At 35.5% G+C, this 18,256-nt stretch overlaps 1 protein-coding gene across 3 annotated transcripts in view; it reads left to right on the top strand.

The window, feature by feature from the left end:
- Positions 1–18,256, top strand: part of FAT1 (FAT atypical cadherin 1) — a 98,025-nt gene that overhangs the window by 66,103 nt on the left and 13,666 nt on the right. For all 3 annotated transcript variants that reach the window (XM_010002472.1, XM_010002471.1, XM_010002470.1), the window contains exons 9-17: positions 948–5,015; positions 5,644–5,840; positions 7,180–7,333; positions 8,752–8,985; positions 10,304–10,693; positions 12,054–12,268; positions 12,670–12,807; positions 13,116–13,259; positions 15,893–16,090. In XM_010002472.1, coding sequence (XP_010000774.1) covers positions 948–5,015; positions 5,644–5,840; positions 7,180–7,333; positions 8,752–8,985; positions 10,304–10,693; positions 12,054–12,268; positions 12,670–12,807; positions 13,116–13,259; positions 15,893–16,090 — 5,738 coding nt within the window. The remainder of the gene's footprint in view (positions 1–947; positions 5,016–5,643; positions 5,841–7,179; positions 7,334–8,751; positions 8,986–10,303; positions 10,694–12,053; positions 12,269–12,669; positions 12,808–13,115; positions 13,260–15,892; positions 16,091–18,256) is intronic.

Below are 18,256 nucleotides of genomic sequence, written 5' to 3'. Positions count from 1 at the left end.
ATGCAATATTCTAAGAATTCCACTGTGTTTAGAGCCTCCATTGAAAAAAAAACAACAAGAAAACAAATCCCCCTCTTGCCTACTTGTGTGCATAACTCAAGTTCCTAATTATTTCTTTTTCCATGCTGAGAACATAGCTTTCATATAGCAGTTTTTAAAGAAAATAAAATGTTAGATCTTCCCTATTAAGTACATGACCTGAGTATTGCATGCAGTGCAGTTCAGATATAGGTTTGAAAATACAAAGAAAACAAATGTTTATCAAGTAGCTGATATTCCTCAATAGGCAGTATTGTTTGTTTAATACTACCACAGGAAATAACTTGCCTGTGTATTAACGTGAAGTAAGGAGAGCGATAATGTGTGGTCCAATTCAGAAAGATTAATTTGAAGCAGTGATTTAAACAATACTTGCATAAGCAATTAAGATTCACAAGTGTGAATTCATTAAAACACTTATTTTTTTCAAAGCAGTCTAGTTATTTTAGATCATAAAATGTAACTTGTATTCCACCAGTGCAAACTTCTGAATATAATTTTCTTTCAGCTTCACTAGATATTTAATTTGACTTAAACATAAACTCACTGACAGTGATAATTTGAAGAAAATCCGTAATTTGAAACTTGCAAAATTCTTATCTTTCAAAGGTTTTAAAGGGAAAGTGAAACAATTTTTTTTGGCATTTACTTTTAAAGGCTTAGATGGCTCTGCTATCTTATGTTTGATGCAAAATTTTCACAACTGAACTTAGAATTATTGCTAACTCTTGATTATGGAACACTTTCCAGAGAAGCTAAAAAAACCTTTTTTTAAACAAAACTGTAAAACTTTAATATTGTCTTTGTTAATATTTCCTATGTGATCTCTTTTAGTATGTAGCTGAATAAGGAATTATCCTTTTAAGTTTTGTATACTTGTTTCTTAATTATTTTCTTTTTTTTTACAGGGAATATTGGAAATTCCTTCTTTATAGATCCTATTTTGGGTATAATTAAAACTGCAAAGGAATTAGATCGTAATAACCAGGAAGAATACAACCTGATGGTAAAAGCTACAGACAAAGGAGATCCTGCAATGAGTGAAGTGACCTCTGTGCATATATTTGTTACAGTTTCTGATAATGCCTCACCAAAATTCACAGCAAAAGAATATTCTACAGAAATCAGCGAAAGTGCCAGCATTGGCAGTTTTGTTGGAATGGTTACAGCATACAGTCAGTCTTCTGTAGTTTATGAAATAAAAGATGGTAATATAGGTGATGCCTTTGCTATCAACCCAAACTCAGGTGTCATTGTTTCTCAGAAGATACTTGATTTTGAAACTTTGCCTATTTACACTCTAATTGTGCAAGGAACAAACATGGCTGGCTTGTCCACTAATGCAACAGTTTTGGTACATCTTCGGGATGAGAATGACAATACACCAATTTTTATGCAAACTGAATATACAGGGCTCATCAGTGAATCAGCTTCAATTAACAGTGTGGTTCTGACTGACAAGAATGTCCCGTTAGTAATTCGAGCTACAGATGCTGATAAAGAATCTAATGCTTTGCTTGTTTATCAAATTGTTGAACCATCTGTCCGCAAGTATTTTGCTATTGATTCTAGCACTGGTGCAATTCGAACAGTAATGAGTCTGGACTATGAGGAGACAAATATTTTCCACTTTTCAGTGCAAGTACATGATATGGGAATACCACGTTTATATGCAGAATATGCAGCTAATGTTACTATTTATGTAATTGACATCAATGATTGCCCTCCTGTGTTTTCAAGAGAGTTGTATGAGACATCTGTTTTGGTTCCAACCTATAAAGGCGTGAAAGTCATCAGCATAAATGCCACTGACGCAGACTCAGGGATTTTTTCACAATTAATTTATTCCATTATTGATGGCAACATTGGAGAAAAATTTTCAATAAACCCTAAGACTGGAGATATAACAGTACATAATACAACTCAGTTAAGAAGCAGATACGAATTAACAGTGAGAGCATCTGATGGCAGATTTGCAAGCACTGCATCTGTAAAAATTAATGTGAAAGAAAGCAAAGCAAGCCAGCTGAAGTTCACACAGAGTTCTTACTCTGCAACAGTGCAGGAGAATTCCACAGAGGCGAAAACAATAGCTGTTGTTACTGCTGTAGGAAATCAAATAAATGAGCCTTTGTTTTACCATATTCTAAATCCAGACAGCAGATTTAAAATAAGCCCCACTTCAGGAGTCCTTTCAACAACAGGAATACCATTTGATCGTGAGCAGCAAGAATCTTTTGATGTGGTCATAGAAGTGACTGGGGAATATAAACCATCAGTTGTTGCACACATTGTAGTTAAAGTCACAGTGGAAGATGTAAATGATAATGCCCCATTTTTTGTCAGTCTTCCATATTATGCTGTTGTTAAAGTAGACTGTGAAGTAGGCCATGTTATTCAACGTGTCACTGCAGTAGATAAAGATACAGGCAGAAATGGAGAGGTGCATTACTATCTCAAAGAACATCAGGAACATTTCCAAATTGATCCCACTGGTGATATCTCACTGAAGAAGAAGTTTGAACCAGACACCCTAAATAAGGAGTATCTGGTCACAGTAGTGGCAAAAGATGGAGGAGACCCTGCCTTTTCTGCTGAAGTTATAGTCCCAGTTACAGTTATGAGTAAAGCTATGCCAGTTTTTGAAAAGCCTTTCTACAGTGCAGAGATACCAGAAAACATTCATCTCCATAGTCCTGTGGTACATGTTCAGGCAAACAGCCCAGAAGGACTTAAGGTGTTTTACAGCATCACAGATGGAGATCCTTTCAACCAGTTCACTATCAACTTCAACACTGGAGTTATTAATGTCGTTGCCCCTCTTGACTTTGAGTCTCATCCAGCCTACAAACTGAGTATTCGAGCAACAGACTCCTTAACTGGGGCGCATGCTGATGTGTTTGTGGACATAATAGTGGAAGACATCAATGATAATCCTCCTGTGTTTACAGAGCAGTCTTACACTGCAACCCTTTCAGAGGCATCTGTCATTGGAATGTCTGTTGTACAAGTGAGCGCTACAGATGCCGATTCTGGAACAAACCGGGGGATTTCCTATCAGCTGGTTGAGGATAATAGTAAAAGTCAGGACTACTTCCACATTGATAGCAGCACTGGACTCATTCTTACAGCAAGAACTTTAGACTATGAACAAATTAAACAACACAAGTTATTAATAAGGGCCATAGATGGTGGCATGCTGCCCTTGAGCAGTGACACCATTGTAACTGTTCATGTAACTGATCTCAATGATAATCCTCCTCTTTTTAACCAATTGCTCTATGAAGCTAAAATTAGTGAACTGGCTCCCCGAGGGCACTTTGTGACGTGTGTGCAGGCCTCAGATGCAGACAGTTCAGATGCTGACAACCTGGAGTACTCCATTTTGACAGGCAATGACCAAAAGAATTTTGTAATTAATAGTAAAACTGGCATTATCACCATCTCAAACCTACGCAGACAGACACTAAAGTCACATTATAATCTTAATGTGTCTGTTTCTGATGGGGTCTTCAGAAGCTCAGCCCAAGTCCATATAACTGTAACCAGTGCCAATATGCACAGTCCTGTTTTCAGCCAGAATGAATATGAGGTTGAACTAGCTGAAAATGCTCCATTGCATACTTTGGTGACTCAAGTTAAAGCAACAGATGAAGATTCTGGAACATACGGACATGTAACTTACCACATTGTGAATGACTTTGCCAAAGACAGATTTTATGCAAACGAGAGAGGACAGATATTTACCTCTGAAAAGCTTGACCGTGAAACACAAGCAGAAAAAGTAATTGCCATTAGTTTAATGGCTAAAGATTCAGGAGGAAAAGTTGCTTTCTGTACTCTTAATGTAATACTTACAGATGACAATGATAACGCTCCTCAATTCCGAGCAACAGAATATGAAGTAAATATTGGATCTGATGTTCCACGGGGTACTTCTGTTATTAAAGTCTGGGCATCTGATGCTGATGAGGGTACAAATGCAGACATCACATACGCTATTGAAGCAGAATCTGAAAATGTTAAAGAAAATTTAGAAATTGATGCATTGTCTGGTTTAATTACTACAAAAGAAAGCTTAATTGGTTTAGAAAATGAGTTTCTGACCTTCTTTGTTAGAGCAGTCGATGGTGGAACCCCCAAAAAAGAGTCAGTTGTTCCTGTATATGCTAGAATACTCCCACCAGAAGTGCCTCTTCCAAAATTTTCAGAGCCATTTTATTCTTACACAGTTTCTGAGGACATTCCAGTTGGGACTGAGATAGACGTTATCAAAGCAGAGCATAATCAGACTTTAGTATATCGTCTGATTAAAGGGAACACTCCTGAAAGCAACAGAGATGATTTTTTTGTGATTGACCGACAAACTGGAGAGTTGAAACTTGAGAAGAATCTTGATCATGAAACAACTAAGTGGTACCAGTTCTCAGTTCAAGCACAGTATGCAACTGAAGATTATAATGTTGTTTCCTCAGTAGAGGTAAGCATTCAGGTAAAAGATGCAAATGATAACAAACCAGTGTTAGAGTCCAACCCGTATGAGGCATTCATTGTAGAAAACATGCCAGCTGGAACAAGAGTCATCCAGGTTAAAGGAACCGACTTAGATTCAGGACTCAATGGGCAGGTCACTTACAGCTTGGATCCTTCTCAAGAACTAGATGTTATAGAATCTTTTGCCATAAACATGGAAACTGGCTGGATTACCACTCTCAAAGAACTTGATCATGAGAAACGAGACAAATACAAAATCACAGTTGTTGCGTCTGATCGGGGTGAAAAAATTCAACTGTCTTCTATGTCTGTGGTTGAAGTAACTGTGACAGATGTGAATGACAATCCTCCACGCTTTACTGCGGAGATATACAAAGGAACAGTCAGTGAAGATGACCCTCCTGGTGGGGTAATTGCCATCTTGAGTACCACTGATGCTGATACAGAAGAAGCCAATAGACAAGTCTCATATTACATTACAGGTAAATCTTTTAGAGTTATGTCAGAGTAATCATTTAAGTGGACATGTAACAATATGAGATACAACAAGTTACTGAAAAATATAAACTATGGATCTGCAAATAATGTGTATTTCCTAGTACTAGTATTAAAAACTCCAAGAGAAAAAAAAATAATTTTAGAAAACAGATCTTTGCCTTTCCATTTCATGTTTACCTTGCTTAATATGCTTTCCTACATTTTTATTTACTTACATAAATCAATTTTTAGTTAAATAATATACTTAACAATGAAATTAGTGATGTAGTTAAAGAACAAAATAAGGCAATTTCACCACATAATAAGACTGTTTCCAGTGGAATATTTTATTGGGGTTTTTTATTTAGCCTGTCTTGATATGATGTTATTTATAATGTTATGTGTATTTCTACATTGATTTTTATAAATTCTGTTGGCTGCAGTTAAATTTGTCATGTGAGCATTTAGTTACTATTTCTAGATGGAAAATAAAGCTGTTTCCCTATAAAGCCACAGAGAGTGGCTGCCTATTTGCATTTACATTTTTTTCTCTTTAGCTAAAAACTTAATGTTGATAGAGTAATAGTACCAATTTGTCTCATCTTTAACTAAATGTTTCTTACCATATTTCAGGAGGTGATCCCTTGGGACAGTTTGCTGTTGAAAATATACAGAATGAATGGAAGGTCTATGTCAAAAAGCCTCTGGACAGGGAAGAAAAGGATAATTACCTTCTAAATATTACAGCTACTGATGGGACCTTTGCAGCTAAAGCTGTGGTGGAGGTTAAAGTCCTTGATGCTAATGATAATAGCCCTGTCTGTGAAAAGGTAGGCACAATCTTGTGTCTTCAATGTTCATCTGCTCCCATACATAAAATGTAAACTTCCTCTGAAATTGCTTCTCAGGAAACTTAGAAATAGGAATTCCTTTTATGCTGGCAGAAATTTGAACAAGTAAGATAAAATCCTGTCAAAGAGAAGTTATTTCATGGGCAGGTTTCTTAAATAATAATAATAAAAAAAAGTGTGCTTTTAACACTCAATGGGTTTTTGAAGAGTATAGTTGTATTGCATTTCTCCCATTTAATGCCTACTTCTCCAAAATAAATGGTTTTAAACTGCAGCCGTGACACTTGATACGCTTTATTTTCTGAAGGAAGCCAAGTCTCAAAGAAGGCTGCATACCATCACTCAGTTGATGTATTTGTGCATTTCCTGTCTTAAAAGAGTTGAAAAGACTGGAATATTGTCCTACAGTCGCACTCAACAGCATCAACAATCCATAATCCATAAATGTTTTGTTGTTGCAAAGCCATCTACCTCACCAGATGTGAGTCTGCAAAAATAGACATGAAAAATAAAGAATGGAAAAAAAAGGATAAAGGTGGACCCTGCAAGTCATATAATTGCTTTATGAGAAAGCCCTGGGTTTTTATAATAGGCTCTTTTTTTTACTGTAGCACATTTGGACTTTTCATAGCCATCTTGTTGAACACAAATTTGATGTTACCAGGCAGATTTTTTTTAATTTTTTTTTTTCTTGATGCTTACGTTGCTTACCTATGTAGAAATTATTGCAGTTATATACAGATGGGTAAGTCAGTGTTTTTTAGCTTGTTTTCCTTGGTTACCATTGGTGTTGTAAGGTTCTGTTCTTCTAATTTAATGCACGTGCCTGACATGCTCTAAGTGTTTAGTACCTTTAAATTCTGTGTGGCTTTTTTCTTAGTTTTTATTTAAACTGGAAGGTTTTGTTTCATGTAATTACAAAAAAGGGAGGTATTATTTTCTTCTAGATTGAGCCAGACCTAGAAAAAACAATTTGCCAAAAGAGGAAAAAATGAAATTACTGGAATTTCTAACTCCTATTTTGAGAATGCACTTAAGTTACAAGTTTTTAGAGTTCTTAGCTGTGTACTGATTCTCAAGAATCCATATAGTTGCAGTATTAGTTACTTATCTGAATAATGTAATAAATGTGAGGTAATTAATGAGAAAATCTGAAGTTCTTTTCATTGGCAGGTATTTCATCTTCTGGTTCACTTCATATGTTACCAAACATCCAAACGGGATATTGTCTCATCTGTTATTCCTTCTTCCCTTCCCTTTTCCAAGTTCTACTTACTTTGTATGTTTAGTCTTTGAGTGTAACTTTAAAATCTTGCAGGCTTTGTACACTGATACTGTTCCTGAGGATGCCCTTCCTGGCAAACTGATAATGCAGGTATCTGCTACAGATGCAGATATTCGTTCCAATGCAGAGATTACTTACACGCTACATGGCACAGGAGCAGAAAAATTCAGGCTTACTCCAGACACAGGTAATAATATTTAATACGCCATAAAAAATACCAATCACCACTTCATGTAAAAAAAATGTTTTACTATTACACGGGCATAAATAAGTATATGCCAGGAATTGAAGCTTTCCATTAAAGTTCATTTTTTTTTATATAACTGTTTAAAATGTGAGTTTCTACTGCACAACTACTAACAATATGTTGAAGAAAAGTAAGGGGAAAAGCAGGTATTTTAATATATTAAGAATAAAATAATAAAGAGGGTAAGTGCTCTGAAGCCAGAAATGTCTGTGCTGAAGTGACTGGAGTAAAGTATGCAATAAGTTTTGTACTTCTTATATCCATTGTAGTAGTATCAATAATTGTTTATAAACTGAAAATATCTTCATTCACATTCTCTTTGCCATCATTTGGTCTGACATACTAAATGGGATGAGGTTAGACGGAGCAACAAATTTCCTTCCCAACACCAAAAGTGCCTCCATTTTTATTGGCAGCATTATATAAATGAGATTAATTTACTTGCTTGACTTTGGTTTTCATGGCATTTTTGTTTTCGAGACTATAATACAGGTCAAGGCTAATACTGAAATCCTGTGCTATGCAGGCTGCAGTAGACAAGCAGTAGGAAAGTAGTAGTAAACAAACAAACAAACAAAAATTAGATAAATACAAAGATACAGTGGAAATACGGAGATTAGATTACTTCAGTAGCAAAATAAATTAGAAGGATCTTACTTTGTGGGGTTTTTTGATTTAGATTGTTACCTATGTGCTGCGCTAGCATGTCACTACATAAATTCAGAGTTGGTAATGCTAGAAACTCATAAACAGTATCTCAGAATGCTTTTTTGAAGTGGTTAGAAGGAGACAATGGCTTCACATTGTGTCCGTCATAGTGTTTTCTGTCATGTTAGAGAGGAAGTATGCGTTACAGAGGTTTGTCTGTAGCAGCAAGTACTATTTGATTGTGTGAATAGCTCTGTTTATTCATTCACTGTTAGAGGAGGAGAGTCAGCTCAATAACCCTGGGAGGAACACAGCTAAATAGCTCAGGAAAGCCGTATATGGATTGCACCTTGTATTTTGTTAAAGCCAGAGTTCTAATATTTTAATCTTCTTTACACAAAAACAAGTGAATTTGTTCATGTGTACACATTCTTTCTCTTTCTGCACAGTCAGATAGTCTTTAGCTAATTTCTATTTCAGAGGTATTTGAAAAAAAGGCAAAGGATTTTAGTACCTAATCTTTTAAAGCTGAAAAGGCAAACCACTGACACGCGGAGCTCGTTAGTGCGGTACAGCTGTTGACTGATGAAATTATCCTCAAAAAGAAAATTGTTTTGGTTTTATGAGTACAGACATTTTACAGGAAAACATGTGAGGGATGCTTAAGTCTTGCAACTCACATCAACTTATGTATGTTACTCTTTTTATAGGTGAACTGAAAACATTAATGCCACTTGACCGTGAGCAGCAAGCTGTTTATTATCTTCTTGTGAAAGCCACAGATGGAGGAGGAAGATTCTGCCAAGCTAATATTATTCTGACTCTGGAAGATGTGAATGATAATGCCCCGGAATTTACAGCTGATCCTTACTCTATTACAGTATTTGAAAACACAGAGCCTAAAACCCTTTTGACAAGAGTGCAGGCAACAGATGCAGATGCAGGTATGCATTCTTTGACTAATAGTTTTGTCATGGTCTCAAAGTTACAGTAATGTTTATTTAGTCTTATCCTGAGCGGTGTTAAGTCTTTTAGTGGAACTGACAGATGTTCAATACCTCTCAGGATTAGACTTCTCAAATATATGTTTAGGTCTACTAAATCAGGTAACACCTGACTGCCATCTGTGAGTAGCTTGGAAAGCATCCATTTTGTGTCTCTGCAAAAAAGAGGTGGGGGGAAGAGGGACAAAATGTAGGATGTTTTTAGTGTGATAAGCTATTAATATTATGACAGGCTATGTCCTTCATTTTACTCCACATGTAAGTAAAAGGAATATCAAGCCATGTCTGTTCATCTACATGTGCATTCATAGATTTTTGAATGCGAGCTTCTCAGGCTAGACATTGATGATCACATGATAAAGAGAGCCCTTGTTGATTGTAGCATTCTGTATATGCCACCCTGTTAAGATTTTTGCTGCCTCTTTATCTTCACTGTTCAGTTACAAGTATTTAAGCAAACAAGAACTGAAAATTACATTAGAAAGAGTTTGTTCTTAGGCTTTTTAAGGAATAGAACAGCAGAAGATCTTTTTAAAGGTGTGCGATTTCCATGTATAATCAGTTTACTAATCAAATAACATTAATAGTTGCCTCAATTTCGTGAACCAACCAACCTGCTTTGTGCTGTGGTAAAGCTCAGTTCTGAATTTGTACGGTAACAGATGTCTTCACACTTCACTAGTCTTTGAGGTTCAGGAGGAGCAAAACGCTTGGCCCAAAAACCTGTAGGGTTTTTGTTTGTTATTTATTGTTTGTTTGATATATTATTTTTTTTTATTTTTTTTTTAGTACAGAAATGTTTCCAACAACTATGTTCCTATTAATTGTGGGACATGGTTCTTAAATAAACTTACTGGAACTGAGTCTAGTTATTTGATGCAGCCTAACTCTCTCATACCCTCCCATGTTATTTCTATGCCTGCTAAGCAAATGCTGTTGTTCTAACATTATAATTAGATTTATATTACTAATAGTTTCATATTAGCTAATACTGTGACTGAAGCAGAACCGTGCTACGTGTTTTTTGTGTGGCAGAAGATTGGTGCAGTGAAGTGTTAGCTTAATTTTTTTAATCAAATTACATCTTTTTGGAAATCATTCTGCCCTTCACAAAAGCCTTTATGTCTCGCTGAAATTTACTTTAGCATGAATAATAATATTTAGTATGCCTGTGTTATTTTAATAGCTATCAGATCTGTTACTATGTTAGCGCCTTTTATCAGCTGCTTCATACTCTGCAATTGTTTTCAAAATGCAGGGATGAACCGTAAAATCCATTATTCACTGGTGAACTCTGCAGAGGGCCAGTTCTCTATTGATGAATTCTCTGGAATCATTCAGTTGGAGAAGCCTTTGGATCGAGAATTACAAGCTGTATACACTCTAACTTTGAAAGCTACAGATGAAGGTTTACCTAGAAGACTGTCTTCAACAAGTAGTCTTATAGTTTCTGTTTTGGATATAAATGATAATCCACCTGTATTTGAGCATAGGGAGTATAGTGCAAGTGTATCAGAAGACATCTTGGTTGGAACTGAAGTTCTCCAGATCTATGCTGCAAGCAGGGACATTGAAGCCAATGCTGAAATCACATACTCAATACTCAGTGGAAATGAACATGGAAAATTCAGCATCGATTCAACAACAGGTAACAGATTACAACTGTGAATATATACGTTAGGCTAACCAAGCACAGTTAATTCAATCAAATTCAACACTAATACACTTATTCAACCAAACACATTGTGTCATCTATGTGCAGCATCCTGGCTGTCCACCCAGGTTGCCAGCATGCTTAGTAGAGGAGTGTAGTAGAATGTAAAATGGATACTTTATTTGTTGCTGCTATTTATTGTTACTTGGGTTAGATTCACTTAGCTGGCAAAAGTAATGGTTTCCTAGCTGGAGTCTTCCCCACCGTGGTAGCAAAGGAGGTGGAAAGACATGGTTCTGTAATGATAGAAGTATAATAGTAGTTTCACAAAAGCTATAAAATGAATTGCCAGACTTGGCAAAAGAAAGATCAGAATTTAAATTGATTGGGAAAACTAGTCATTGGTCTACTAAGACAATGATTATAGAGGAGTTTGATATGGCATTAAAGAGACGTTGGAATATTCTGTTCACAAATCCAGCATGACAGTGGAGATTTTAGGCTTATCTATTAGCCAGATTTAGTCTCATGAAGCATTTAGGTTCTGTGGAGAATTTTTCACTATTAAGGGCAACTCTTTGTTAAAAATCAATATATACTTCAATTCCAGTAATGTTTTCTTATATAGTTTTTTTTCTATAATTAATTTCTGGTAAAGCTAGATTTTTTAAAATAAAATTTCTACCCAATAGTTAATAGTAGTTAATTATAACAGCATGATTGAAGTTACTATTTTTCCAGCTGCTTTTTCCAGTGTACATGCTGATACTATGGTATAGAAGTTCTTTGCCAGTTTAACTTCTTCACGTATTTGAAAGGAGTAAAAAGGTTCCAGAAAAACACTCTTCCAGCAGCAGATCAACATATATATTAGGGACTGCACTATCTTAACTATCTGGTTAAAAACTCACACTTCTAACTCAAATATTTCTATCAATCCAAATTGACACTTCTCTTACTACACCTCTGCATACTCCATGTCTGACATTAAATGGTGGTTGCAAAGTCAGTCAAATTGAAGTTAATTTCATATTTCTGGTTAATTTCAACTGAAAATTAAGAAAAGGACATTTTCTACACACATTTTTTTGTTTTACTTCATTTTTGTCATTAAAAATTGTGAGCCAGGTGGTTTTAAAGTGTGATTCTTTAGTGGTAATGGCAGGAACTTCTTTCTGCTTTGACGTGTAAAGCCGGATCATTTCACTGTGTATGTGTAGCTTCAGCTTTACAGTAACAAATCAAGCCCTGAAGAAGCTGAGTATTTATCAGACCAAAATAATAGGTGTGATATATCATACTACAGTAATAACTGAGTTTATGTGAGATTTTTTGTCTTTTTTTCCTTCCCTAGGAGCCATTTTTATCATTGAGAGCTTGGATTATGAAAGTTCTCATGAATACTACTTGACAGTGGAAGCCACAGATGGGGGCACACCTTCATTAAGTGATGTTGTAACAGTAAATATTAATGTAACAGACATAAATGACAATACTCCAGTGTTTAGCCAAGACACTTACACTGCAGTAATCAGTGAAGATGCTGTGATTGAACAATCAGTTATTACAGTATGTATATGTTTTTTTCCTTTGAAATACTCAATTATGACAATCATTCTTTTAGTCTTGAGAGAATAAAGTATTGAAGATGGAGAGCAGTTATTAGATAAGTTTGCCACTAAGTGAATGGAAAATTTATTTTGAAAAAGTTTCAGCACCAGGGATGTGAGATGCTATGGGGAAATAGATGATATTTTGTGATGTATTTGCATTCTCCTTGTGAGAACATGACCTAATTTTCAAAAGAAATTCAGGAAATTAAGTGATGTTCTATTTGGATGACATTTCTCTTGATAGAACTATGAAATGTGTTGAACCAAAACAGCTGTGTTTGTCTTCAGGGTGAGTTTATCTGAAAGATGATAGAGTCTATTTTGACCTGTGTTAAATGAGACTGTACTGTCCCTTAGGTTATGGCAGATGATGCTGATGGACCTTCAAACAACCACATTCACTATGCAATTATAGATGGCAATCAGGGAAATCCTTTTACAATTGACCCTACCAGGGGTGAAATAAAGGTGACTAAACTTTTAGACAGAGAAAAGGTAAGTTTTTTATATTTTTGAGCAGTTGGGATTAATTTAGTTATACATAATTGAAGACCATCTTTTATTATATTTGTAAATTACAATTTCAGGTATTTCAAAATTAATATAGCTGTAACAAAGTGAAAGCATCTATTTCTGACCATACTTTTTGGGGTGGGGGGCAGCTGTGGTGGGAAGAGAAAGAATTAAATACATGAAGGGCACTTTTATTGTGGGGTGTATAAAAATATTTCTTCCTTAGAAATAAAGCAGAGTTTGTTATTCTTTTGCTCCTTGGTGAATGTTTGAACATTTTTTTTTCTTAGATTTCAGGATATACCTTGACAGTTCAAGCTTCAGATAGTGGAAACCCTCCTAGAGTTAATACAACCACAGTTAATATAGATGTTTCTGATGTAAATGACAATCCTCCGGTATTCTCAAAAGGAAACTATAGTGTTATAATCCAGGTAAATACAGTTAATGAAGCAGTTCAATCAATAACATTATTGGAGTGTTAACTTGTGACTTGAAAAGTTCTGCAAGATGTGATAAACGTAATGCTTCAGTTTTGTTTTTCTTTGTTTCAAATTATTTAAGGTTGTCAGTGATGCTGCCTACCTCTTAAGCCCTTTTAAGGGTTACAAAATTCATATTGTGCACTGTTTAGAAACTTTGCAAATTGAGCATGTTCTTTTTTCATGTACTTCATACGTGTGTGTATATATATGTTACACATTGCATTGTGTTTATAACATTCTTAGCATCATACATTAGGTTAAATATGTAAGCATTTTGCTATTCATTTTTAATCTTAGAATTACTGCTTAGAAAAAGATATTATAGGTACATATAATTGTGAAACAAGTGTTGTGCACCATGGCATATAGTTCAAGACTTAATTCCTGTTGGCCTCCTTTGTGATCAAAAGCAGTTGAAACAGGAATAGCATTTCATGTTCCTACATACCAATCCTTTGACTGATTTTGTACCTTAGGATAGTGGTAGTGAGCCAGATTCTCAAATGGCTGGCATGTACTTGCCTGATTCAGAAAACTCTCTGGTAAAGCAAAGACAGCAGAAGCAGTGTCTGTACTTCATGTCTTCCTGAATCCAATAGAGAATAAATGGAAGGGAACAAAGGAATTACATTAAGACCTTTGTAGTAGTAATCTAAGTGAGCTCAATCCCTTGAGTCCTTTTACTGTTGCTGATTACTGTTGCCTTGTACAAAAAATAACTAGGTATCAGGCAATGTTATCTGGTGCACTGTGCCATCCTAATATATTACTTCTGTTTGAGATCATGTACATAATTTGTAAAGGTAGCTTTCTGAAACAGGACAATGATTCATCTCTGCCAAAAGTAAACACAGCATGCAAGTAAGATGTCCTGGATCTTTGTTTTTTAAGTAACAGATTTGTATGTTTGTATACTGTCAAAGGCATTTTGATTTCCCCAGTTACAGTCTTTCTTGAAGTGAATGTTGATTAATGTATCACCTAAAGCTGCAGACTATATAGCCCATGTCTGTAGTGTTTCCCTTAATTAAAAAGGAAGACTTTGTGTTTTATAGTTTATATCAGCCTGTCTTAGTATAAGGGTAGCAGAGAAAAGCTGGAGGAGTTGCTCAAGAATGCATGTGGTTACTTCCTGATATATTGGAGATGGATATATTTGGACACAGTTGGAAATGTGCTTAGCTGTTATGAAAATCAAATTACTTTAGATGTCCAAATGTAAATATTTGTATTTTAAAACTGTGGTCCTTGTCTGTTTTGCTGAAAGGGGAAAAAAAAAACTTTTAATGCATTTTCTGATTCTCTGCCAAAAGTAAACACAGCATGCAAGTAAGATGTCCTGGATCTTTGTTTTTTAAGTAACAGATTTGTATGTTTGTATACTGTCAAAGGCATTTTGATTTCCCCAGTTACAGTCTTTCTTGAAGTGAATGTTGATTAATGTATCACCTAAAGCTGCAGACTATATAGCCCATGTCTGTAGTGTTTCCCTTAATTAAAAAGGAAGACTTTGTGTTTTATAGTTTATATCAGCCTGTCTTAGTATAAGGGTAGCAGAGAAAAGCTGGAGGAGTTGCTCAAGAATGCATGTGGTTACTTCCTGATATATTGGAGATGGATATATTTGGACACAGTTGGAAATGTGCTTAGCTGTTATGAAAATCAAATTACTTTAGATGTCCAAATGTAAATATTTGTATTTTAAAACTGTGGTCCTTGTCTGTTTTGCTGAAAGGGGAAAAAAAAAAAGCTTTAACTGCATTATCTGATAATTAACTTGACTTGCTCTCTGAAGAACCAAGAGTATGCTTGTTATGAGGAGTTCTTGCAGCTGTGAAAGGATAGCATTTTGTTATCATTGTGCTTCAAAATAATGCTTCTCTTTTTTATTTTTTAAAATACATAAACATTTTAAAGATCTGGTTAATAAAGTAAAACAAATACACTGGGAGGGGTGTTACTATTGTTAGGTAAGGTTGTGTGTGTGTATCCGAGACATAATAAACAAAACTGTGTGAAGTGTCTGTGAAACCTCAGGCATCCACATGATGCCAACTTGAAAGATTTTGTGATGCAGATTTTAAAACCTGGTTTTTATATTTTAACTGGACTGTGGCTGTAGCAGCCACAACTGTAGTCAGAACACTAATTTGGGACACAAGGGGTCAAGTGGAGGGGAGTGTGTTTTTCTAGTCCTCCCAACAAAGGCATTGGATTATTCTTAATGCGTTTAAACTAAATTTGAAATTTTTTATGACTTGCTAATTAATCTACCTTAATTCAGACCAAAAGTGCAAAATGTAAAGTTTCAAGACTAAGCTACTTTAAAAAATGTAAGACAATGTTAAAAAAACCCTAAAGTTTGAAAATTTACTGCCCTTCTCCCTAACAATTTTCATCATTATTCTCAGAGGGCAGTATTTTTCTTTGGACAAGATTATAATTCTTATTTCTCTTACACTGATTGACTGATTTGACAGTAATTTGATATTTTTTTTTGCTGTTATTCTGAAAAAGAATTTAGTGTCAGCTTGTATCCTCCATGATAACAAAACCAATGTAATTGTATTATACATTTATAGGAAAATAAGCCTATTGGATTTAGTGTGCTACAGCTAGTGGTGACAGACAAGGATTCTTCTCACAATGGGCCTCCTTTTCTCTTCACTATCCTGAGTGGAAATGAAGAGAGCACTTTTCAGATTAACCAGCAAGGAGTACTGACAACAGCTGCTGCACTGAATCGCAAAGTGAGAGATCACTATTTACTTCATGTTAAGGTAGGTAATGTGACCTCTACGTGTTCTGCATTATTAGTAAAAGTATTTAGTTAACTTTTCCCATCCATTCCCAAGCTGACTTTTTCCTGCCTACCTCATGTCATTTTGTCTCAAGATACTGACATGCCGAGTAGTCATTTGAGGTATATTTCTTGTGGTAACATCTTCAGAGACAAAGTCTGTTGGTTTAAATGGCAATCTACACAGGTGTAACAGTAGGCTTCATTAAACTCACAGTAAGGGTAAGGTGTAAGTGAATGTTAACTGGGTGAGTGGTCTTGACAAGCTCCTTTGCCTTTCATGTTAGATACTGGAAAAGCCAACAGGGGACAGGTCCCTTGAGCCACATAATACTGGCTGCTGACTTTTGCCAGTATTGCTTTGACCCTTGAACCTGTGAACTGGACTACACTGGTATGGAAACAGGGATATTGAAAGTTGTGCATTATGGCAGTACTGAAATCTTTTTCTGTAGTTGCCACACTTTTTCCAATGGTGACTGAAAACATCTTTTTTTAAGTTTGGAAAACCAGGTCAGTTGCCTTTGTTGCAGCATTGATACTTGCAGTGCAGTACTTGGGAGATCTCAGAATCTTGCAGTGGAAAACACAGCATAAAACTAAAAAATTACCCTACATTTGCTGCTGTTATGCAAAAAGACCAGACCATGTCCAGAAATCCAGGTTACATTACCATAGTTAAGTTCTCTGAAATACTTTTTTGTAGCCTAATGTAAAAAATGTTTTTTAAATCTTATCCAATCCTCTTTAATTCACTTGTAAATTAAACAGCTGTGAACAGTTTTAGCCTACCACTTCAGAGTGGTAGGCTAAAAATAGCTGGCCTTAATTCTTAAACTTTCCAGAGGAGTTTCTTTCAATCTCAAAATTATTCTCATGCATAATGCAATTTCTGAGTAAACATTCAGAGTTTTAGAGCAGTACTGTCTGTGTCAGTGTAAAGTGAATTTTGTCTACATTAAGATAAAGATCATGTCATATTTACACAGACTCTAATTCTTTTCTATGGGAAAAGAAAAAAAAAAATCCCATGGATACTATTGCTTAATGGTTGAGTCACTAGGACATCATCAGGAGCCATCAGTATAAGAACCAGCATAGAAAAAGGTTCCATTTAAATGTAGCTTAGGTAAGAATTGTTTAGTTAAGGGTTTAAGAATTGAGATTAAAAAGGGGATAGGAAGGTATATGATTCCTCTGTTAGCCTTTTTTTTAATCAATAGTCACCTGCTAATTAGTGGTGGGACAGATAAGCCTTCAAGGTACCTAAGCAATGGCTCTATTGGCCTTCCTAGGCTGCATGAGTCCAAAACAGCAGTGGAGCTGGGCTCTATCACACTTGCCTAATAGGCTGTCAAGTGCTATACAGATTTCCCGAAGTTACCCTGTTGTTCGTGGAAGAACGATCAGTAATGTTTTTTCCTGTATGTGCAATCAGTGTAATACAAGATTTATGTTTTATATTTTCACTAATCAGTAACTAATTTCAGTGTGTTTTGTTTCTAGAGCATATTCTTATGAATGAACAGACAGGCAGTTATCTCTGTTGGGTGTCAACTGTTACATTGTTTTTGTCACATTTCATGAGTTATCTGCACCTTGATCAATTCCTACTGTGCCTGTCTTTTCTTAAGTCCGAGGCATCCATCTAATACCTTCCTTTGGGTGCAATCATACAATTCTTTCATTTCCAAGCCACTTTCTAGGCTTTAGGGTGCTTGTAAACTGCCTGTAAGTACTTCAGCTATCTTCTCTTTAGCAGAGCACTTGAAAAGTGCCTTTTTTTCTAGGGAATGAATAAATGCTATTTTAATGGCAAAATAAATGTACTTATCTAGAACAAAGGCTTCTGAGAGATTGTGAACTACTAAAGCAGGCTATACTAATGTGCATTTTTCTGTGCTGTTCTACCCAGTCTCAGTATTTTGGACCTGTCTAATCCTTTGATTTACAAGTTCCCTACCTAGATTCAGGAAATATGTCACTGTTTTTTAATTTTCATTTGTCATCTTACAGCATGATGGTTTTTAAAAATAGAGTGCTCTAATTTGCTATTATATTCTCTTTAGTGAGTCACTATACATGAGTATGAAGGCATCTAAGACTAAAACTAGCATTTCCATGTCACAAGACAGCAGTTGTAATG

This window comes from Chaetura pelagica, unplaced genomic scaffold (genome assembly GCF_000747805.2).
Source record: "Chaetura pelagica isolate M959 unplaced genomic scaffold, ChaPel_1.0 scaffold67, whole genome shotgun sequence".
Classification (NCBI taxonomy): domain Eukaryota; kingdom Metazoa; phylum Chordata; class Aves; order Apodiformes; family Apodidae; genus Chaetura; species Chaetura pelagica.
This window is presented reverse-complemented; position numbering and strand designations above follow the sequence as displayed.